Source organism: Lepidochelys kempii, chromosome 17 (assembly GCF_965140285.1).
Source record: "Lepidochelys kempii isolate rLepKem1 chromosome 17, rLepKem1.hap1, whole genome shotgun sequence".
In the NCBI taxonomy this organism is placed as follows: domain Eukaryota; kingdom Metazoa; phylum Chordata; order Testudines; family Cheloniidae; genus Lepidochelys; species Lepidochelys kempii.
This window is the reverse complement of record NC_136396.1, coordinates 13,506,867-13,531,476: the sequence shown is the minus strand read 5'-3', so window position 1 is coordinate 13,531,476 and position 24,610 is coordinate 13,506,867. Positions and strand designations below refer to the sequence as shown.

At 43.4% G+C, this 24,610-nt stretch overlaps 1 protein-coding gene across 1 annotated transcript in view; it reads right to left on the bottom strand.

Annotated features, from left to right (window-relative positions):
- Window positions 1–24,610, bottom strand: part of CALN1 (calneuron 1) — a 176,580-nt gene that overhangs the window by 76,076 nt on the left and 75,894 nt on the right. Inside the window, exon 3 of the mRNA XM_073315434.2 lies at window positions 21,951–22,094. Coding sequence (XP_073171535.1) covers window positions 21,951–22,094 — 144 coding nt within the window. The remainder of the gene's footprint in view (window positions 1–21,950; window positions 22,095–24,610) is intronic.

The following is a 24,610-nucleotide window of genomic DNA, read 5'->3' as shown; positions in this document are numbered from 1 at the left end:
GTACAATGCACATCTGCCTTTTCGTGCTTTTCTGCCCCCTATCACCACAGTACCAGAGCACCTCGCAATCTTTTAACGCATTTATTCTCACATCACCTCTGTGAGGGAAGAGCTGTTGTCATTTGACAGTTTGGGAATGGAGGCATAGAAAGATTAAGAGACTTGCCTAGGGCCACATACTGAGACCAGGTCCACATTAGAAACATTTGTGGATATAGCAGTGTCATGTAATGGGTGTGATTTTTATGACAAGCCCTAATATAGGTGCAGTTATGACAGCAAGAAACTCTTTTTGCCCGTATAGCTTATGTTATCCAGGGAGCTGATACAGGTACTCTACGAGCAAAAAGCACTCTTTTGCCAGTATAAACTGGCTACACCAGGAGGGCTTTCTAGTGCTGTTCTAGTGTAGACGTGGCATTAGCTGAACCCAGGTCTCCCATGTCTCAAGCTAGCACCCTGATCATTGGGACCTTCCTGCTTCTCTCCCCAATCCTGCGCCCATTTGCACCCTGCACACAATGGGAACAGATTGGCCCCACAGGAGCTTGTGTGGGTGTTGTTCTTAAATTATAAAGAATTAATCACTACTAAAAGATCAGACTAGAGCAGCTCCGGACAGTGGTCATTAGCAAAAAGCCAGCGTTAACCAGGGTATCTTAGATACTGCGGTGTGTGGTTACTTCTGAGTAAATACTGATTAATGGCAACACCTCCATTTGCAGGTACGTGTGTGTTTTGTGGGCTGTAGGTATTTGCCCTTTTCAGTGTAACTAAGATAATTGTTTGCTGTTCTCCATTTGTACGTACGCCTCATTTGTTGAAATCTATATAAACTAAATTCTTATCCGAGCAAAAAAACTGTGTCAAATAAGCTGAGCAGAGATTATTCCCTTTCCAGAATGATGATCTTTACCCACTCAAGAGTGCAGTCAATAATTTTCAGGAAGACACGCAGAGATGGGAAGAACATTCTGAGGGGGAAGCAACAAGCATTGCTCTGAAGAACGTAGCAGGGATCCAGAACAGGCTCAATCCTGCCAGCTGCTGGGCAGTCTTGCCCCAAATCAGCAAGGAACTTCAGTTTGCGCGTAGCTTCATTCATATTATTGGGAATGATCCTCACACACTTACAGCTAAGCACGTGCTTAATGCTTGGCTGGATCAGGGCCAGAGCACTCAGCAACTTATAGGATTCAGTCCCATGATAGAAGAGTCAATGCCAACATTCATTTTATGAATAGTCTGGTAAGGGCGAGGTGGGGGTGAGGGGCATAGGGACCCCACATCTTTGACAGCAGATTTTTAAAATATTCATAGGCAGAGAGACGGCGCTTTTTTTGCTTCCCTGTGGGAGACAGAGGCTTGTGACATTAAGTCAGACTGTATCAATCACATCACACTGGACCATGTTGTGGAATGCAATGCAAGGTGACAGTGAATTCAAAATGATGTACACTGCAGTGCCTTGCTTAGAAGGAAAGGCAGGAATGGAAACACACACTACCTTACAAACTGGGTTAAAGATATTAGCCAGATTATCAAGAAAACAATTTGCATTTTAAATAGCTACTAGTACCTGACCACACATATATTTGCTTCTGGACGTCTGACCCCAATATATTGAATTATCCACATGACATTTTCTACTAGAGACAGTGTCATTTCATTTACTAAGAAGAGAAGCAGGGAGTGCCACATAATAGAACAAGCGTCAGGACTCCTGGGCTCACTTTCTGACTTACTAGAACTTTGGCCAAGTCATTTATAGTCACAACTCTGTGCCTCAGTTTACCCATCTAAACATAACTACTACTTCAACAAGGCTGTTCTGGGGCTGAATTAATTGAAATTTGTACACTGTTTTGAAAGCCTCCAATGAAAGATGCCACAAAAGTACAATGATATTTTATTTTCTTATTTGCTGCACTTTCAGTTAAAACTGGTGACTGGCATATGACCTAAGCAGATCCAGGATTTTACATAACAGAAAAGGTCCCTTTAACATTTATTTTAAGTATAACAAAATAAACACTTCCCACCATCAGACTCACCAGAGATTCTGTATCAGAGATAGAAATTACAATTTAAACCAAGAACTCCTTTTACGGTATTCAACAGTCAACAGAAAAATCCTTAAATACCAGTGTATGGATCATGGGAAAATGAACATAAAGGGCTACTTTCTGTCCTCAAGTATACCCCATGTAATACTGCTGTAATTGCGAAATTAAAATCAATGGGGTTTCTCTCAGGTATAAGATGCTGTAAAGGGATGATGCTGAATGAATTTAGCTCCCCCTCAGATCAGCAGGAGTTAAGATCAGCTCAGAGGACCGCTCAGCATCTTGAAGGATCAGGCCTTAATTGAAGGCAGAATTTGATCCATAGTTGCTCTTTTTGCTCACACCCTTAACAATCTCAGCTAGGCACAAATCTCATTCAATTATAATCTATGATGCATTCAATCACAGTCAGTACCTATACCATGTCTATAGAAATCCTTCTTGGCAGAGATTATTAGATATTCAGAGCAATCGAACGCTGTCTTATTCAGAAATTTTAGGTTTTAGCAGAGATGGGGCCAAGATGCGAAGTTTGGAACAATCCCAGGCATTTGGGGGTGTTTGGATTTGATGGCACTCTTCAGCCATTAGACAGATAGACCTGAGTCACACAAATATGAATCCAAACTTCTTCAGGTTTGGGTGGGCTTGAATCCCATGTTCTGGTCTAAGCCCACCTCCAGCTTTATTAGCACATATTTTGTGTGTCATGCCCAATTCCTGCAGTTCTCTCTATGCCAAGAGATTTCCAATGTGTACACCGTCCACCTTCTACAGTCTCCCCTTCCTTCAACGTGCAATTTTACGTTAATTACATTAGCAAATCCTCTTCGTATTCAAAGAACTACCGTCAAGGGCAATTTGACCAAGGAGGCAATCGAACGCAAATTTAACAGCAGGCATAGGGAGTGAGATGATGCAAATCTGTTGCTTGTTCAGTTCAGATATTCCATTTCCCTTGTAGTGATGTAGAGCCGGTATTCTCTCTTCCCTGCTCTCATCAGGTATAAATGAGGAATAGGTTTATAAACCTGACCCATACTGTGCTCACTGCCCCGACTGATTATGACAATCAAACCCTACTATGACTTATTTATAAACCCAGGGTGCCTGGATACTAGTGCAGCCGCAAAAAGCTCCTAACTAGTTGGTCAGACTGCAGGACTGCAACCACGGCCATGTGAGAAGCAGAGTTGAAATAAGGTAATATGCAACATGGAAGGTCCTCACTGTATAATATTCTTCCCTAGAGCCAGTCCACTGGCTTCCCTTTGTCTACCTAATAGAGGATTTTTCGAAGAGTTGCTCTGAGGATTTTTCTGCCCAATCCCCTATAATACAACCCACTAACTGTCTTCCATTAAGGTCAAAGTGGAAGATGGGCTGGAAACTGTATAGCTAAAACCTTCCATAACAATGAAAATACACCCCTGAACACGTTGCAGTGTAAAATTAATGGGATGAAATAGACCCTGTTGTTATGGTCTCTCCTCAATGCACAGGAGACACTATTCTAGCAAACAGATGTATCAAGTTACTTGCTTTCTTCCTTGCTGCTTAGTTCCCCCACAGCCCTAGGCAGTCTTGCCCTGCTTTAAGAAGACCAAACATAGCACATGGCCATTATCCTTTCATTGCTTGGGTTTGGTTGAGCCCTAATGACAACGAAGAACCTGCTTTACTCCCATTTCCTGGAGTGGGATCACAAAAGGGAGACCAATTCTCTAGCAGTGAGAAATCACTCAGGGACAGTGAACTTTGCAAATGTAAATACATTTTCAGGCACAGATTTTGATGCTAAATTAGCGTGCAGGGGAACACTTCCTGAAAAACCCTGGCCATGGCACAAAGGATAAGGCACATTAATAAATGGCTATAAGAATCTGGTGTGTGTGACTGATAAATAGTCACATTTTTCTTGTGTTTGACCTCCAGAATGCGGCTAGCTGGATATATTTGAATTAATGAGGGAGTCACTTGCAGCTTGGGTCACAAGCATGCACGACCCTTCCGTTCATTTTTATTCTCTTAATACATAGCAGCCGTGACTCACTATCCTGCTCCGTGTCACTCTTTGCAGCCATATAGTAACTGTGTGTGAAAATTATGGAATTTTGGGATGGCCACCCTGCTCTGCTCTAAAATTATACGGAGGAAAGGTGCAGAACAGCTACAACCACGGAGCTATTTCCAAGAAAAGTTGTGTGCCTGTTTCACAGACTTTAAAGCCAGAAGGGACCATTACGATCATCTAGCCTGACCTACAGCATGACACAGGCCAAAGAACTTCATCCAGTAGTTACTTCATTGAATATGTAACTTCAGTTTGAGCTATAGCATTTCTTTTAGAAACTATCCAATCTTGACTTAAAGATTGCAAGTGACGGACAATCTGCCACATCCCTAGATAAGTTGTTCCATAATGAATTACCTTCACTATAAAAACAGTGCCATATTTTTAACATACATGTGTCTCTGAGCATTTGTCTTCAGCATGTGGGTTTTTGACTCCCTCAGGGAACTGATGGGCAAGATCCCCTGGGAGAATAACATGGGGGGGGAAGGAGTCCAGGAGAGCAGGCTGTATTTTAAAGAATTCTTATCCCGATGTGTAAAAAGACTAGTAAATATGGCAGGCAACCAGCTTGGCTTAACAGTGAAATCCTTGCTGATCTTAAATACAAAAAAGAAGCCTACAAGAAGTGGAAGATTGGACAAATGACCAGGGAGGAGTATAAAAATATTGCTCGGGCATGCAGGAGTGAACTCAGGAAGGCCAAATCACACCTGGAGTTGCAGCTAATAAGAGATGTTGAGAGTAACAAGAAGGGTTTCTTCAGGTATGTTAGCAACAAGAAGAAAGTCAAGGAAAGTGTGGGCCCCTTACTGAATGAGGGAGGCAACCTAGTGACAGAGGATGTGGAAAAAGCTAATGTACTCAATGCTTTTTTTGCCTCTGTCTTCACGAACAAGGTCAGCTCTCAGATTGCTGCACTGGGCAGCACAGCATGGGGAGGAGGTGACCAGCCCTCTGTGGAGAAAGAAGTGGTTTGGGACTATTTAGAAAAGCTGGACGTGCACAAGTCCATGGGGCCGGATGCATTGCATCCGAGAGTGCTAAAGGAGTTGGCGGATGTGATTGCAGAGCCATTGGCCATTATCTTTGAAAACTCATGGCGATCAGGGGAAATCCCAGATGACTGGAAAAAGACTAATGTAGTGCCCATCTTTAAAAAAGGAAAGGAGGAGGATCCTGGGAACTACAGGCCAATCAGCCTCACCTCAGTCCCTGGAAAAATCATGGAGCAGGTCCTCAAGGAATCAATTCTGAAGCACATATAGGAGAGGAAAGTGGTCAGGAACAGTCAGCATGGATTCACCAAGGGCAAGTCATGCCTGACTAATCTAATTGCCTTTTATGACGAGATTACTGGTTCTGTGGATGAAGTGAAAGCAGTGGACGTGTTGTTCCTTGACTTTAGCAAAGCTTTTGACACTGTATTCTTGTCAGCAAGTTAAAGTATGGGCTGGATGAATGCACTATAAGGTGGGTAGAAAGCTGGCTAGAATGTCGGGCTCAACAGGTAGTGATCAATGGCTCCACGTCTAGTTGGCAGCCTGTATCAAGTGGAGTGCCCCAAGGGTCGGTCCTGGGGCCGGTTTTGTTCAATATCTTCATAAATGATCTGGAGGATGGTATGGATTGCACCCTCAGCAAGTTTGCAGATGACACTAAACTGGGAGGAGAGGTAGATATGCTGGAGGGTAGGGATAGGATACAGAGGGACCTAGACAAATTGGAGGATTGGGCCAAAAGAAATCTGATGAGGTTCAGCAAGGACAAGTGCAGAGTCCTGCACTTAGGATGGAAGAATCCAATGCACCGCTACAGACTAGGGACCGAATGCTCAGCAGCAGTTCTGCAGAAAAGGACCTAGGGGTTACAGTGGACGAGAAGCTGGATATGAGTCAGCAGTGTGCCCTTGTTGCCAAGAAGGCCAATGGCATTTTGGGATGTATAAGTAGGGGCATTGCCAGCAGATCGAGGGACGTGATTGTTCCCCTCTATTCGACACTGGTGAGGCCTCATCTGGAGTACTGTGTCCAGTTTTGGGCCCCACACTACAAGAAGGATGTGGAAAAATTGGAACACGTCCAGCGGAGGGCAACAAAAATTATTAGGGGACTGGAACACATGAGTTATGAGGAGAGGCTGAGGGAACTGGGGATGTTTAGTCTTCAGAAGAGAAGAATGAGGGGGGATTTGATAGCTGCTTTCAACTACCTGAAAGGGGGTTCCAAAGAGGATGGCTCTAGACTGTTCTCAGTGGTAGCAGATGACAGAACAAGGAGTAACGGTCTCAAGTTGCAGTGAGGGAGGTTTAGGTTGGATATTAGGAAAAACTTTTTCACTAGGAGAGTGGTGAAACACTGGAATGCATTACCTAGGGAGGTGGTGGAATCTTCTTCCTTAGAAGTTTTTAAGGTCAGGCTTGACAAAGCCCTGGCTGGGATGATTTAATTGGGGATTGGTCCTGCTTTGAGCAGGGGGTTGGACTAGATGACCTTCTGAGGTCCCTTCCAACCCTGATAGTCTATGATTCTATACTGTGGGGGAAAAACTCCATTTCACAAATAAACTAATTACACTTCGGGTGGGAGTGTTTGTTTTGGAGGGGTTTTGAAGGGCAATTGGAGGATGGGAAGGACAGTGAAGTGGCCAGCTATATACAAAATACTAACGATATTTTAAACTTATTGTATAAAATTATTCTAAGATCTCCAAGCACTTTGCAAAGATTAATGAAAAGCCCCACAATAATAATAATATCCACTTTTCACAGTTGGGGAAATTGAGGCACAGAAAGCTGTAAAGTCACTTGTCCAAGGGTAACATAAGAAGTAAGTGGCAGTCAGGAAGAGAACCCAGGTCTCTCTGTCCTATCTGAGCTAATGCCCACATACACACTAAGTCCCCCCAGACAATAATGCACAAGCATTCTAGCATGAACTCAGATAATACACCTTTTCCATTGTAAAAGATCCTGGTGGCCTTTACTTTGTGAAGCTCTGACGCCTCCGTTCTTTGCAGCAGGGCTTTAACAGTGGGCGTTGGGAAACACCAGCAGGCTGCACAAGTGCCTTTAGTTTGTCCCATGAAATTCTGTTCAGGCTTTGCTGAGACACAAACTAAAAGCACCATGCCCTTTCTCCCTTGCTTCTCCTGAACAAATTACAAAAACCTGCTATTATTGAAGATACGTGAACTCTCCAAAGCTCACTGTAGGATTAAAGACACATTTCTACAAACGGGATAAATAGAAATTATCAGACCCCCTTCAGGACATACCCTTCTAGACAATTTGGCTGTGAGGCATTGTATATACCCCAAACGTAACTGGGCCTCAGGAGGGTGGCTAAATATCTCCATGAGAAGCCTATCTTTTTGGGTTTCTGGTGTGAGTTGGCAGCTGTGGATCATAGAGGGGTAAACATAAAAGCTGCATGATTTGGTTGGACTGGGGTTCCTAGCTGAGGGAAAAGGCAGATTTGCATCCACCCTGCAAAGGGATCATCTGGAGACCAAAGAATTACTCAGTTTTACCCTGGCCTGGGATCTGCCTGCAAGAACCAGAGAGCTGAACTGACCACCAAGTCTTTGCGTCCAATGATTATATTATCTATCCACACTGCAAGTAGGGTAATCTGAGAACTTCCCATTTGCACCTTGTTTCAAGTGACTGGCATTTGTTCATTGCCCTTTCAAGGAAAGGGAATTCAGAACTCTTCAAGGACTGAATGACTGTCTCCCCATTAGAAGATACTCTTAGCCTACTCATATGAGCCAGTAGGACCCGCTCTAGCTGTTGACCCTACAAGACAGTGATCAAAGACTAGGGCTATAACTTCAGCTCAGATGCTTCCACCTGGGAACGAGTGATAGAAGCTTGTTCTGCAACACCAGAGATCAAGTTACCCTGATGAGTATCCATTTAAACCTCAGCCTGGTAACCAGACCTTGGAGATGCAGATGTGACAGCTGCCATCTTGGCCAACATACCAGGGACTGAACAGGGACTGTCTGAGCTAAAACCATGAGCTGCTACAGTTTGAGCTGAAGAGCTAAAGCTCTGGAGCTGGAGGCTGTAAAAATTCATACCCTCTGTGGAGCCTCATGGAGTGGGATCTGTAACATACACGCACCAGTAGGTTAAATCAGGGGTTCTCAGACTTCATTGCACCGTGACCCCCTTCTGACAACAAAAATTACTACACGACCCCAGGAGTGGGGACCGAAGCCTGAGCCCCGGGCCCTGCTGCCCTGAGTGGCGGGGCCAAAGCCCAAGCCCCTCCCCCCAGGCTGGGGGGGGCAAAGCCTCAAGGGCTTCAATCCCAGTCAGAGAGCCTATAACCTGAGCCCCACCATCCAGGGCTGAAGCCCTCGGGCTTTGGCTTCAGCCCTGGGCGGTGGAACTTGGGTTTCAGCTTTGGCCCCGGACCCCAGCAAGTCTACGCCAGCCCTGGCAACCCCATTAAAATGGAGTCATGACCTACTTTGGGGTCCCAATCCACAGTCTGAGAATCACTGGGTTAAACAAACACAGAGACTGGTGCTTCCTCTCCACAACATCTATTACCAGTCAAAAATGAGCAGGGTGCTTTTTAGCACTTGGGTAGAGAAGAGCAGTCCAATGATAACAGCAACTTACATTGCAGTAAAAATTCACCAGACATCTGTCAAGTGATACGTCAGCTCCACACAATCCCTTGGAAACCATATAACCTCAAAATTACCTCTCTCTCTCAATGACTGCACTGCAGGTAAACAGACTACAGGGCCGGCTGTCCCTGGCTTGCCTCCATCTCCTTTGGCTTTGCCAGTAGGCCATCGGGCCAACCTGCTGCAAGCTATCAATGCCTATTCTGCAGAAATAGCTTCATTTGCACTGCGGAGGCTACCATCAGGAGATGAGAGAGCAATGGCTATCAGGCAATGTGTTAAAGTGAAAGGATTATTGCAGTTCCCTTAAGATTTCAGGAAGTCTCACATGTTGCAGTAGATGAACAGTTTGCCAAATGATCAGCTAAAGCAAAAACAAGCCAAGCTTGTTGAGACCCTAATCATTTTTGCCTAAGAGGTTCCCAGAATGGCAAGAAACTCTGAAATCATCATTGTAGTTACCAGAGAGCTCTGCAACATTTGAAACAATTGGGAAGCTGATAATTAAGTCGCGGAACTACAGACATAGTCCATACAAACCACACACACACACACACACACACAAAAAACCCCTAAGATTTTTTTTAAAAAACCATTGAGCTTGCAAAGTCAAAGATAGAAGTGCGAGAATTTAAAGATGCAATTCCCAGGTCCCAGTCTTCAGGTAATGAGAGAGCTGTTCACTATTTCTTTTTATCCTCCTCACTCGTATGTGGCCCCAAGCACACCTGCCAGTCCCTGCACTTAACAGGGAATTTGTTATTGCTCATTGCCTTTTTTTTCCAGAAATGGTGCTCATCAATGTAGTATCCTACTTGCCTTACAAACAATCATTCAACTCCACAACATCTCTCTGAGGTGGGGGGGGGGAGTATCATTATCTCCATTTTGCAGTTGGGAACTGAGGCAAAGAAAGATTGGGGCCAACTTTTGAACAAATTTCCACTCATTTTCAATGCCCAACTTGAGACACTATGGGACTGATATTTCAGGGGTACTGAGCGACCACAGCTCCCAACTGTACTTGTGAATGCTCAACACTCGGATTCAAGAAGCTGGACAATAATCAACAATTAGTGGCTGCCTATAAAAGCACTGCTCTAAGTGAGTTCTCCAGCGTGTGAGAAGTCCAGTAGAGGCAATGCTTTCCAAACATCCTAGTTAATATGCAAAAGCCATATCCCATTTCCCCCCTCACATTTGGTTTAAAGTGTGGGAGAGAAACTCATCCTAAGAGAGTTAAACTATGAAATTGCACATTGAGAAGCTTATGAGCCACCTCTGAAGTCAAAAAATGGAGAGAGAAGCATCTAACATCTGGTTGTCAATTCAGCAATCACTTAGTTTACCAGACCAAGCTATGCTTATTTAGATCAGATAATTAGAATGAATTAAAATATAATATTGATGGTAATATGGTTTAATCTTCACAGCACTGTGAGAAAGAAAGAAAGAAAGAAAGAAAGAAAGAAAGAAAGAAAGAAAGAAAGAAAGAAAGAAAGAAAGAAAGAAAGAAAGAAAGAAAGAAAGAAAGAAAGAAAGAAAGAAAGAAAGAAAGAAAGAAAGAAACTTTTCTGTAACATGTATCCAAGATGCTACAGGCTTCTCCTATTCAACAATGATGGAGTAAAAGGAGGAGAGTTCTAAAAATACTGGTCATCCGTGAAAGGTGAACAAAGATCCAACACTGGACCCCATTTCCTATTGCACTGGAAAGCACATTCCAAAATCTATTATTGTACAGAAGAGAGGTATCTTGCCCCCACCCCAAGAACAAATAAGAGCAGCTGTAAGTGGTTTTTACTGAAATAAAAAAATAGCTGGACTTGATAAAGTTCTTTAGCCAGAATGAAAGGTTTGCCATATGCCTGTAAGGGATGAGAGTTCCTTAGGGTCATCCAAGTCAGTGCCACATAAATAAAGGCTAGTCTGATTAAACCAGTTTTGTAGTTAAGCTATTCCATTTGTCAGGTGGATGAGTCTCCCAGCTAAGCAATGTGGTTTAAGCTAGCAGAACTTTGTATCTGAGCAAGGTCATTTTTCCACGGACAAGGAACAAGTGAAGCGCTTGTGTCAAGCAATGTGTTCTCTTCCTGTTGACTTCTTAGGGCAGATCTACACTCAAAACACTGAATCAGTGCAGCTACACCAACATGCTTTAATGAAGACGTTCTGTGCCGACAGGAGACAGCTCTCCTGTCAGCATAGTTAATCCACCTCAGCAAGAGACAGTAGTTTTGTCTGTGGGAGAAGCTCTCCTGCCAACACACAGCTGTCTACACTGGCACTTAGGTCGGTACAACTATGTCGCTCAGTGGTGTGGATTATTCAAAGTAATTATATTCAAATTATACCAAATTAATTCTGTAGTGTAGGCCAGGGCAGGAGGCTTTTTTTGTTTTGTGTTATTTTAATTTTTTTTTTCCAGTTTAGGATCCACTCATCTTTTTTCAGAGTCGAAACACAATGAATTATCCATTCTGCTAAAGCCAAAAAAAAAAAAAAAAAAGTATTAAGATACAAGAAAATGTTTTCAGCCAGTATTGGATGTGGGTTTCATGGTTGTTCCACACAGCACAGCAAAAAGCAAAGCTCCTAATAAAAGATCTAATATTCTGCAACCTGGTGTTTTATGGCAATCTGTTAGTGGAGTTCAGCTGGCACAGCTGCCCAAGAAAACTCAGTGTTTAATTTCTAAAGGAGAAATTTATTTTTTCCCCTAGAATTTTCAGTGCAATTGGTACTTCCACACAGCTTCCATCCTTGCACAAAATGCTGTTGATACCAAACACACTGGAGTTCACGAAACAGATACTGTTCTGTTCTCACTCACCAGGTTTGATCTACTGTATTCAGTGTAATCAATCTAATTCTGCCCTACATGATTTTGGCCAATAATGCTTGGTCTACACACAGATTTTGTACCAATATAACTCTTCCAGTTAAGGGTGTGATTTTTTAACCAAAATAGTTATACCAACACAATCCCTCACATGATGCACCTCTAACAATATCAAGATGCCTTATACGGGTATAACTTTTCCCATTTGGGAATAGCAAAATTGATATAACTGTGTAGGGTCATATTGCTTTAACTCTACTTGTATTGCTTCAAAGACGGGATGGTCAGAAGTGCCCTGAACTAGGATAGATCACTTTGCATAGCATAGAAAAGAGTATTAACCCAGAGAAATTGTCGAGTCATGACTGTGGTGCACCATATGAAGGGATGCTTGGTAAGGTTCTGTCTACGCTACAAATACAACCGGATATTTATGACTGTGTCGTGACATTTTCATCTGAACCAGTTATATCAGAGAGACAAGGCGGGTGAGGTAATAATTTTTATGGACCAACTTCTGTTGATGAGAAAGAAGCTTTCAGCTTATACAGAGCTCTTTGTCAGTTCCAGTTATATGATACAGTTTAAAGGCTGCTGTGTGGACACATCTAAACAACACATTCATGCCTCATATGTATTTAACAGTCCACATTACTCATGCTGCCTAACTACTTAATGCTATTCTTTTGCTTTTATTCATTCCTCTTTAAGTCAAATGCCCTAATCATACAAAAAGATAATTCCTCCCAAATGTTTAAAGATTCAATTGAAAGCAAAACAAATTCCCATTCCATTTCTCCGGTCCTCCTTGGAAACCTCCAGCAAAAACAAGGACGACTAGACTTGATACAAAGCCTTTGTTATACACTTTTCAGACCACCTTTTTAAAAAAATGTATCAGCAAAGGCTGGCTATCAGAACGCAAGAGTGCATCCTTTCAATCTAGGATTAACAACTGTCTAATCACACAAACCCAAACATCCTTGTCCCACCCCCTTCCCTGCCCCACCCCTGAGGCCCGGGCCATGCCCCGCCCCTTCTCCAAGGCCCCGCTTCACTGACGCCATCCTCCCTCCCTCCATCACTCGCTCTCCCCCACCCTCACTCATTTTCACTGGCCTGGGGCAGAGGGTTGGGTGTGGGAGAAGATGTGGGTTCTGGGCTAGGGGGTGGGGCCGAGGGATTTGGCATGTGGGAGAAGGCTCCAGGCTGAGCCTGGGGTAGGAGTGCAGGAGGGGGCTCAGGGCTGTGGCAGGGGGTTGGGGTGTGGGAGGGGATGAGGGCTCCAGCTGACCAGAGCTTACCTCAGGCGGCTCCCGGCTGGCAGTGCAGGGGGGCTAAGGCAGGCTCCCTGTCTGCCCTGGCCCTGCGACGCTCCCAGAAGTGGCCAGCCGAGGCAAGCGGGGCCAGGGAGCTCCACGCGGAAGCGGCCAGAACCTCCCTGCTGCCCCTGGTGGGGGGTTAGGGAGCTCCACATGCTGCCCCTGCCTGCAGGTACTGCCCCCGCAGCTCCCATTGACTCCCAAGGGGCGCTCGGCGCGCGGGCAGGGCGCAGAGACCCCTGCCCCCTCCAGGGGCCACAGGGACATGCCGGCAGCTTCTGGGAGCGTCGCAGGGCCTGGGCAGACAGGGAGCCTGCCTTAGCCCCGCTGTGCTGCCGGACTTTTAGCAGCCTAAAATCTCCTGGTTTGGCTTCAGTAGCCTCTGGGAGATAGAGCCCGATACCGGGAGGGTTGGCAACTGTATTTCAATCTTGTAACAGCTCAACCTGAGTGTACCCCAAAACTAAGATCAGAAAAGGGAGTGCTAGAAGAATCTCTAACTATGGGGGAAGTTTACACAATGGGGCCAACTTCTCTGCATTGTGGGTATATAGCTCCATTGATTTCAGTGGAGTTTTATCTACATATACCATGGAGCATATAGCCCTAACAGTTAAATTCAAGCATAGTGAGTCACAGATTCATCTTTTTTATTTCTAGAGGCCAGTTTAAATGGTGGGCTCACTACATAGGACAATGCAGTAGTTAATATGCTGTTTTTCAATATCTTTATTAGTTTTCCTGCTAATTGGCAAATCGTACAAACTATTCCTTTTTTTGCACAGAAAATACATTTTAAATACTTTACATCCCAAGGCTCTAAAGACAGAGCATCCCAACTTGCTAACAAGACTTCAGAAAGATAGGTAGGTATTCAACATTGTAGCAACATGCATGGGACTTGGAGGGAGGGGCACAGGTTGCAGAATGGAAGAGAGTTTGAAGAAGGCACCAGGAAGTCAGTCCGTACGCACATGGCTAGGATACTAGCTGCCATCACAGCATCTCTATAAATAGTTCTCTTAATAAAGAGCTGGTTTAATGTTATAAAACACGGAGTCCTTCATGTTATTACCCAATACACGATATATGAAACACCCATGATCTGTAATGTTCACGTTAATGTTATGCAGTTCAGCATATAGGTAAGAACACAGGCCTAAATTACTTCAATTGCACCCCAGGCAATGGAAAAGTGAATATGTTGCTCTCCCCCAATGGCATCAGTGGGCCCTGGTGTGTAAGTCAGGCAGAACATGGTCCGTGGTGTCAGAGCACATATCTCACATCTGAGGAATAACATCCAGTAGGTTCATATATGGCCATTGTGCATCTGGTGAATATTCAAGTGTATTGAACAGTCCTCTCCTGTGTTAGTGTGAAATTCATCCCAGTGCAGAGACCCCACACACAATCTAAGAACGGCTTGTACCCTCAAAACAGGGCATAAGCACCGCATACCCTGCACAGGATGCATCCCTTACAGGGATGAAAGCATTGCTCTCCCCCCGACACACACACAGTAATGAGAAGCAGTTTTTCCACACTCTATTCAATCCTATTCTACTTGGCTTACTATACCACCTTCATTACAGTAGTAGCTCAGCCCCTTTCGATAGCGAGTAAAGCAATATGATTGGTAATTTATTAGGTTTCCTTAGAGACCTGAAATATTCCCAATATATTATTTTCCCCCGAGCTTTATTTTTAACAGTAAAAACAACAACAAAAAAAGACTAAAATATTTCCCTCTGCAGCAGCCACCCTTCTCGTTGGCTGAAATACACCTTTGAAAATGGTAAGGAGACTTTAAACATTAAAAAAATAAGCAGCACCCCTTTTAAGAAATACAATAACTGCTCTGACCTCCAGTGCCTGCCTCCGGTGAGAGCTGCGGAGTTTGGTATTCAGGGGAAGTATTTTGCATTCAGTCAGGCTGTGCTCGGGAGACCGTAGCTGGATGCTTACTCCTTTGCAAATATACGAGAGGAGACACACAGGGCAGGGAACGGAACATGCTGGGATCATAATATGCTAAATTGTGTTATTTTCTACCTGACCCAGATCATGAGGGGAGGGAGGGCAGCAGAGAGGCAGCAACTCTGTGGAATTCCTTTAGCCATTCTATCTACATAAGGCTGGTGCGGGGAAAATGGCTCAGTTAGCCCAGGGGGAAGCAAATGCACCAACGTTCCTGATGGCTGATGCAGACATTAGCAGGGTCACGTACCCCCAGCATCTGCTTCCAGATGCTACCACCTGGTGCACAGGAGGGCAGATCCAGGCAGTGGGGCTCAGGCTTCAGCCCCAGACGGCGGGACTCAGGCTTTGTCCCCAAGCCCCAGAAAGTCCAACGCCAGCCCTGGCGATCCCATTAAATTGGGGTCCTGACCCCCAGTTTCAGAACCGCTGCTCTAGCCCTTCCTGTGCTGCCTGGCCCCTGCTTAGATGCACTGGGGGAGAAGAGGGCTCAGCGTCTGCCCCCACACAGCACGCCCACTCAAGGGAAGGCAGAATTTAGCCTCATGTGAAACGCGAATATGCTGCTCTCCCCTGACACATCTATAATCTCACACACACCCCTTAAGGTCAGGGGGCAGATGGTGCCCAACAAACTTTCACATGTTAGGTAAAGGGGTAGCCTTTACTTAACATGGACAACAAAAAATTGTACTGGAAGCCTCCTGGGGACACTTCAACGTGGTCAGTTGCTAAGGGGGAGCTGCCGGCTGTTGGAAGTGGGTTCCTCAGTGCAGACTTCACTATAAGCGTGCACATTCCTGTCCGCAGATGCCTTCTTTCATTTGCTAGACCCAGACCTGCAGCACCAGCACAGAGAGCAGGATTCAAACCCACTCGCTTCCCAGCTCAGGCCAGTCTTCTAGCCCGTGTCCCTTTTCCCCGGTGAGGCTCACTTCGCCTGTTCCATATAAAACAACAGGGCCCACAGCATAACAGGCAGAACTGCAGCATATAACTACCATGACGTGAAGTACTAACCACACCATGATAATAAATGTGTGGCCACTTAGAACGTCACGGTGGTCACCATTGGCACACCATGACAGCTTGAATCTTTGTCATCCCAGCAGGGACAGAACTCAGATCTTATAGCTCTGAACGCACATGTCTCTACCGCTTGAGTTAAGAACATCTCTGTCTGCGCTACAGGGTTTATGACACTCAAATGAGCAATTCCAATGCCATCCATAAGAGGGCAGAAGCACAGATACACATAACCCAGTTTGTTTCACTACAATAGAATACAAATCCATTCTAAATAATGTTAATTCAGAATCATCAGCCTATATAAGCCCAAAGGACACCAACTTTTCAGCTCAAACTGCTTTCAATGAGATTATGGGTTTGTGAATCAGTTCAAGTTTTCTACTTTACCAACCACCATCCCTTTATCTTAATCTCATCCCAAAGACGTTCCCTTCTCCTGTCAACTGTGCCCACTGCTCTGAAAAATTATTCATGTCCATCCCTGGTCTTGCCATCATCGCATCTGTGGCATCCAAGTCTCCATAATTACACACTTTATACTTGAAAAAAGTTCCACCATGAGGTTTTTGTGTCATCATCTTTTTAATGAATTAACTAGATGCTTACATTTTTCTACAATGCAGTCATTTTGTGGGATAATATGCTCATAAGAACCAAAAGGAAAATAAAAAGCTTTTTTTTTCCCGCCAGAGAAAGTGGCAAGAACACCCAGGTCATAATCAATCCCAATAAAACAAAATGCAATTCAAAATAAATCATTACACTGTGGCCAAACTGAATGATTCACAACTGAAAGCCAATTTCAAGAGAGAATCAGATATTTGAGAAACTTCTCTCTCTGTTCCAACTGTCCTAAGAATCCTTCTGAGAAAGTACAATACAACATATGCTTTGATGCACCACTGCAGATGATTCTAAACTGGGGTTAGGACTGGATCATACAAGCTGGAAGAGTCAGCATTGGTCAGCACTTGGATGGGAAAACTCCAGAGACAAATCTGCAAGTTCTTTTGGTGGCTCTCTTTTCTTTATATCAATAATGAATGAATGCCCCAGCATGGTGTTACGGGGCACAGGGCTGCTGGCATTACCATTTTTCAGAGGAAACATGGTGTTACTGAAAACTCATGGGCATTAAAGACTGCATAGCACTTTTACTGAGGTGCTGGTCAAATTCCAGTTTGGGCAATTACTACTTCTACTTAGAATTCTACCAGCATTTTCTACCTAACCTAACTTCCGCCTGCTTTTCCAATGGGATAGAAAATTCTCCTTTATTTCTGTCCTAACCTGGTATGTGGTTACGCTTCACATTGCTAAACAACTGCCACATTACAACCCCAGAAGTAGCTGCTTTTCAGTGGGATAGGAAGTGATTCCTATATAATTTGTCAATAGGGTGACCAGATAGCAAGAGTGAAAAATCAGGACACTTCCCTTGTGGGGGGGGAACGGGGGGGGAGGGAGGGTGTATAGTTGCATATATAAAACAAAGCCCCTAATATTGGGATGGCCCCGACAATATCAGGACACCTGGGCACCCTATCTGTTAAGCACTATGAGATCCTACAGGACAATGGTGACTACGTAGATGAAACATGCTGTTATGGTTTTAGTTTAGGGTGAGTGCCAAGCCATTAAAACCTGTCCACATTATTCATGCGGGTGGCTCTTTATAAACACAAATTCATCCAATCTGGGGAAGACAAACTTGCTCCCAGGCTAAGGCTTCTATTCATTTTCAACCTGAATCAGATTTTTAATAGCCGCATTCTCACTCTCAACCCTCTTACAAAATGGGCTTCATACGGGAATGGAAAGGCCGACTGATTCTGGTTGTGTCACTATAATCAATCTGTCATCTAAATAAGGCAAGGCAGATACAGTTCCTCTGCCATCTTGCAATGCAAATATACTCCCAAGGTATTATCTGACAATAATGTTAAATTTGTACTAGGTCCACGCAGACTGGTTCAGATTACACATAAACCACTGCCAATTTTATTACCTTATTATTAGCAGCCACTGTCATCAGCCTCCTGGGGGGAAGCACACATCTGGCTAGCATATCCGCTTGCACTTTATATCTTTATCAGTCATATACCCCCAAATGCACAGAGGGTTTATTGTCTTTTCCGTAGCTCTCACATACTGTGGGGGTCTTATGATTGCACACTGTACATAATGATTTATCACGCAACCTGGCCTCCCAACTGAGATAAATGCAGGCAAAGCACTGCCAAGAGCTTCCGTTTTTTGGCTTTATCCTGACAAAGTGCTGCATCCCTCATCAGGAATATATGACAGAGAGAAACTTGGCTGGGTAGGTCTATATCTGCAAGTACAGGGCCTGATTCAAAGCCCAGAGAAGTCAATTTCCATTGACTTCATTGGACTTTGGATCAGGTCCAGAGTAACGAACAATCCCCATTCACACAGCAAGAGAAAGAAAGGGAAGCTAGTTATACGGTTTCACGTTCTCATTACGTTTCAAGATAAGCTGCAGAAAAGAGCAATCCATCAAAGAAAAGAAAACCTTGAGCTGCATTGTGTTAGCTCAGTTTGTAGCCTAAATAAATTCTTCTCATAATATCCCCCCCCAGCTCCTGCACTGCCTAAAGAATTTTCCCTACTAATCTTTCTGTTTTGTTTTTGTCTTTTTATACTCTGGGTCCACTTATCCTTTATGCACATTGGAAAGCATAATCCCAACTATACATATAAAATGATGGCGTCTAAATTAGCTGTTACCACTCAAGGAAGAGATCTTGGAGTCATTGTGGATAGTTCTCTGAAAACATCCACTCAATGTGCAGCGGCAGTTAAAAAAGCGAACAGAATGCTGGGAATAATTAAGCAAGAGATAGATAATAGGACAGAAAATATCATGTTGCTGCTGTATAAATCCATGGTACGTCCATATCTTGAATACTGTGTGCAGATGTGGTCTCCCCATCTCAAAAAAGATATATTGGAATTGGAAAAGATTCAGAAAAGGGCAACAAAAATGATTAGGGGTATGGAACGGTTTCCATATGGGGAGAGATTAATAAGACTGGGACTTTTCAGCTTGGAAAAGAGATGGCTAAGGGGAGATATTATTAGGTCTATAAAATCATGACTTGTGTAGAGAAAGTAGATAAGAAAGTGTTGTTTACTACTTCTCATAACACAAGAACTAGGGGCCACTAAATGAAATTAATACACAGCAGGTTTAAAACAAATAAAAGGAAGTATTTCTTCACATAATGCACAACCTGTGGAACTCCTTGCCAGAGGATGTTGTGAAGGCCAAGACTATAACAGGATTCAAAAAAGAACTAGACAAATTAATGGAGGATAAGTCCATCAATGGCTATTAGCCAGGATAGACAGGAATGGTGTCCCTATTCTCTGTTTGCCAGAAGCTGGGAATGAGCGACAGGGGATGGATCACTTGATGATGACCTGTTCTGTTCATTCCCTCTGGGGCACCTGGTATTAGCCACTGTCAGAAGACACGAGACTGGGCTAGATGGACCTTTGGTCTGACCCAGTAGGGCCGTTCTTATGTTCTTTACATCACATGCATGTGTCTTCTAGTCCAGAAACCCTTCAGTCAAAATACTATGAAAATAGGCACCTTAGAAACATGAATAATTAATAATAAACTGCCTAGAAAAGCTAGATAGGGTTGGGTGAATTGGCTCAGATACAAGACTCACCTCCCAATCTTTATGCAAAACTCACATTGAAACTTTGTCAAAGGTCTCAGAAGTTCATTTAATTTATTCCCCTTTTTTACCTTTTCATGCCACCTCTGTACTTACAGGTCCCAGCTGTACTAGAAGTGGAAATGATAGCACGCCAGAGATCTCCAGAGCTTCTAGAAATCAGGAATGAGAGAATAACAGGAGATGGACCAGAGTTGGAGTCATTATCCCAATCATTCTTTGTCCTAAAAACTTGAGGCTCAGTTAAAATAGTGTAGGAATCTGTACCACATCATTTTGTAAAACCTAAAGCAAAATCACCCTGAAGGAAGAATCCAGTAGAATGTAATAGGATGAACGTAATAGTGCTCTATAGAAACTACTCTTAAATCCTATCTAATTTTTTTTTTTTTAAAAGAATGAGATACTTTTCACCATTTTTTAAATCCACCCTATGGAATCCATTTTCTATTGATTTCTATCCCTGCTATAGAATTCTGTGGGATACTTTGAACATTCTATAGAAAGGTTATCATGCTCTTTCACATTCCATAGAGGTGTTTTTCCCCTCTTTAATCACAAGAGAATGAGAGAGCCTGTCCTAACTGGAAACAGAAAGTACCAAAAATCATGTGAGAAATTCTGTATCCATTAGATTCCAAGCCCAATTTCTAAAACAAAGCAGCATATGAACTAAACCTAGGAAACATTTGAAGTTTGCACTTCACTCACACATTTGTAACAAGGAGCAAATTTTATTTAAAAGCAGCATGTATTAGCTACACTCCATCGTGCATCTGTTGCCCACTGAGAATATCAACACTCTCAACTTAACATTTGCAGATTTATAATACTCTTCATTTGTAAAACTTCTTTAGATGACCAGAAAGATTTTACAATAAAAAACAAACACTAAAACCAAAAGCCCACCAAATTTTCTGCAGCCTGACATGATTAATGTATTTGTACTGCATACACAATAATGTTTTCCATTTGGCTTTGCACCATTTTGTATAATTTTTCAACGCTGTTATGTGCCTTTGCAGAAACAGGAGAGAAGAGCTGCTCATTAGTCCAGCATCTATGCACATTTTAGCTGTTAGAAAAGCATTTACCTTTCTGACCTATAATTCTAAGGGCATTTTAAAGATGGCTCCTTATTCTGAGCTAGTATGATTGCAGATGTACATCAGCTAAGAGAGTCCCCCATGGTTCCAAAAGCCTTGATGTCCTGTTCCTCTATTCACTTTAATAATGGGTTCCTTTTCTTTGATTATACGCTAGTAACTATTTGAAGGAAATCTCTCCACAGGGTCTTGTTCCATCCTTTTCAAAGCCTTGCCCATCAAAACTTCCAAAGCTTCCACATTTCAGACACAGCATGAGAAAGCCCCACCTATAGCAACTTTCACTTGCAAGTTATGCATGATGCAGCAGAATTACATCATGGCTTATAAAGGACTGGATTGCTCAGAGGATTGGACCATTCAAGACACGGATAACTGGCTACAAAGCCTTCCAACGCAAGGTCACTGGTTCAAAGGCAGCCCAGAAATAACCAAAAACTCCTCACAATTGATATCTGTTTCGTGACTTAATCAAAGGTGTTTAGTGGTTTCAGGCTAACTCTCAGTGAACAAGCATCCACAAAACCACTTCCATGACTACCTCTAGTTGGCACAGCAGAGAAGCCAAGCGCTATATTTGAATGAGTTATGGAAACTGAGCTACCCTCTCATTCCTAGAGGCGGTCAGGATAGAGTCATATAGAAGGGACAGCGTGGGGAAGCTTGCACCACTGTAGTACCTGCTAGGTGAATGAATAAAGGACTTCAGTTTCCTGGGTTATCAACTGACACCTTTCATGAGCACAGTATTCACAATAAATATCTGAAAACTAAACTAAGGAGGAAATGGCTTAGTGGGATACTTTGAAAGGCACTATTTTGCCACTTCCACCTGGACATTGCTTGGAAATTATAGGAAAGTCCTATCTGCAAGTGAAAATCTGTTTGTAAAGGTTTCATCTGGGGAATTTTATAAGGTGAGGCAGTATGGTCTAACGAATAGGGCATAGGACAGGGAGTCAGGAGTCCTGCGTTCTATTTCTGTCTCTGCTATTGATCTCATGTGTGACCTTGGACCAGCCACTCCACCTTTCTGTGCCTCTGTTTCCCCTCCAGCCCTTTGTCTGTCATGTTATTTAGATGGTAAGTTCTTTGAGGCAGCGACTGCCTCTCACTATGTATTTGTACAGCACCCAGCACTACTACAATTCAAAGAATAATAACGACTTACCATCCATATCAAGACGCTGCATGATAATCGCCAGTTCTACCTCACTAGGCATGTATCCCAAAGAACGCATAGCCATGCCCAGCTCCTGCTTGGAGATAAAGCCATTCCCGTCCCTGTCCAGTACCCGAAAGGCTTCACGGATTTCTGCAATAATGAAGAAAAGAAGAAGGGTGAAATAGTATCATGGTGCATTAACCTCTCCATGCAAAGAATACACATCTCTCTTTATTAGATCAATTAGATGTTTGTTAATGTTCCAGTAATAGTAACCAGGATATATATATAGATAAAAAAAATCTCCTGGTTACTATTACTGTCATATATATATTATGCCAGAAAACTTGAGGGTCGTGTGTGTGTATATATACACACACACGACCCTCAAGTTTTCAGGCATAAGACAACCACTAGGAATCCAAAAGTAATTTGTCCTTAAGCAAACTATTGCACAAATATTTATCTGAGGTGTTTCTGAATCTCTCTGCAGCATCTGCTGTTGAGCTGTGTGTGAAATGGGATGGACTGATCTGGGTGGATTGTTCTGATCTAGTATGGTTATTCCTATGTTTCTACAATTATAATCATCACACCAACCCTGGGATACTATAGACTATTTCATCAAATAGACTCAGAATGCTTTTCAGAAAAAGTAATGAATTAAGCCTGTCAGCACACTTGTAGGACAGATAAGTTTTGTCCATCATACAAGGAGGGTAATAAAACCATGACCTTGTTGCAGGGTAAGAGAACCTAGGCACACTCCCCTGCTACATGCAGATTCATATAACCTAAGTATGAACCTCTAATGAGGTCACCCACATCACCACATCAGGACAACGTCTCTCCACTATTAAACGAAGTCACACCAATCTAAATAGGAGATTTTCACCTACAGCCAGTAACATGTTTGGCCCAAAAAACTGCTTTTGGAAGTTGAGTCTCTCTCATAGAAGACTCTTATCTCCCAAATGAAGCCCTAAATACTTATTTTCTTTCTTGTCTGATAAATCATGATGTATACCTTTTAAACCACCTCCAGGCAATTTCCACCCCCCACTACTTTTCATGGCATTCCTCTAATTTATAACTGTTTTACTGCTATAAACAGCCACAGATCTATAAAAATGCTGTGAGAACCAGAGAAATCATCCATCATTCTTCCCAACCCTGGCTCAGTTTGACATCTGATATTGTTTTTGTTTTGAATCTGACATTCACACCTCAAGCCTTTCATAGCCGCTTTAAACTCCATACTGCTCAGTCATTCCCTATCCTGGAGTGTCCATGTTCTGCCAAGGTGTTGAGGGCACTGATGGTTATCCAAGTTTGACGTACTTCAGGGCTTTCTTAACATTGAAGTTTTGCCATCAAATTCCTCAGGTGAAGTGGTCATGGCTGCTTAAAATACAGGACATTTTGGTTCATGTCAATTCTGGAGTCTCAGCCAGCTGGGAAGCCTTCCTACTTTAAGGGATTTGGGGTTGTGGGGTTTGTTTTGTTTTGTTAAATAGGTTTATCTTTTCGACATGCATTTGGAAAGAAAACATAGGATGTTTTATTAAACACCTTTCAGGGAGATAATCAGCTATTAACAGGTTCAGTAATCTCACATCAGTCAGCTCTTTATAATCTCTGCTAGGATACGAACACATTCCTTATTTAACATGTCATCAGTTATGTTTATCTTACTTGTGCATTGTTTACAAGGATGTTGACTGATCATTTTCAGTTTACCCAGGGCCATAATGTACCTTTCAGTAGTAAAACCTACAAGAAGTCAGAGGACAAAGCCCTGGCTGGGATGATTTAACTGGGAATTGGTCCTGCTTCGAGCGGGGGGTTGGATTAGATGACCTTCTGGGGTCCCTTCCAACCCTGATATTCTATGATTCTATGAAACTCTGGGAAACTCTGTCAAGTGAACCACAGATTTTCTGATAAATATTCTCCTGAAGGGGGATCATAGAATATCAGAGTTGGAAGGGACCTCAGGAGATCATCTGGTCCAATCCCCTGCTCAAAACAGGCGCAATTCCCAATTTTTCCCCCCCTCAGATGGCCCCCTCAGGGATTGAACTGGGTTTAGCAGGCCAATGCTCAAACCACTGAGCTATCCCTCCCCCCAAAAATGTTTTAGAATATTAGGGTTGGAAGGGACCTCAGGAGGTCATCTAGTCCAACCCCCTGCTCAAAGCAGGACCAATCCCCAATTTTTGCCCCATATCCCTAAATGGCCCCCTCAAGGATTGCACTCACAACCCTGGGTTTAGCAGGCCAATGCTCAAACCACTGAGCTATCTCCTCCACTCCAAAAGGCATGAAACGATTGTTGGCCATTGCTTTCACAGAGGGAGGGGGGAGTAAGGGGTAGGCTGGCAGCAGACGGTGCAGTACGACTGCTAGCCGTCATCTCCTGGGTGCTCACCAGCAGACATGATGATGATTCAGGCAACCCCAGAGGAGCCCAGTGCCCACTCCCATAATAAGAGGCATGGAGCAGAAGTCAATATTGCTAGTACCCATACTATATTCAGCCACAGGGGTCCCAGAGGGAGCATTCCAAGGTGGATGGCAACATGCTACTTCCAACTGCACAAGGTAGGATTCTGAAGATTACTGGGAAAGTAGGAACATGTCTTAGAGGTGAGTTCCCCTCATCT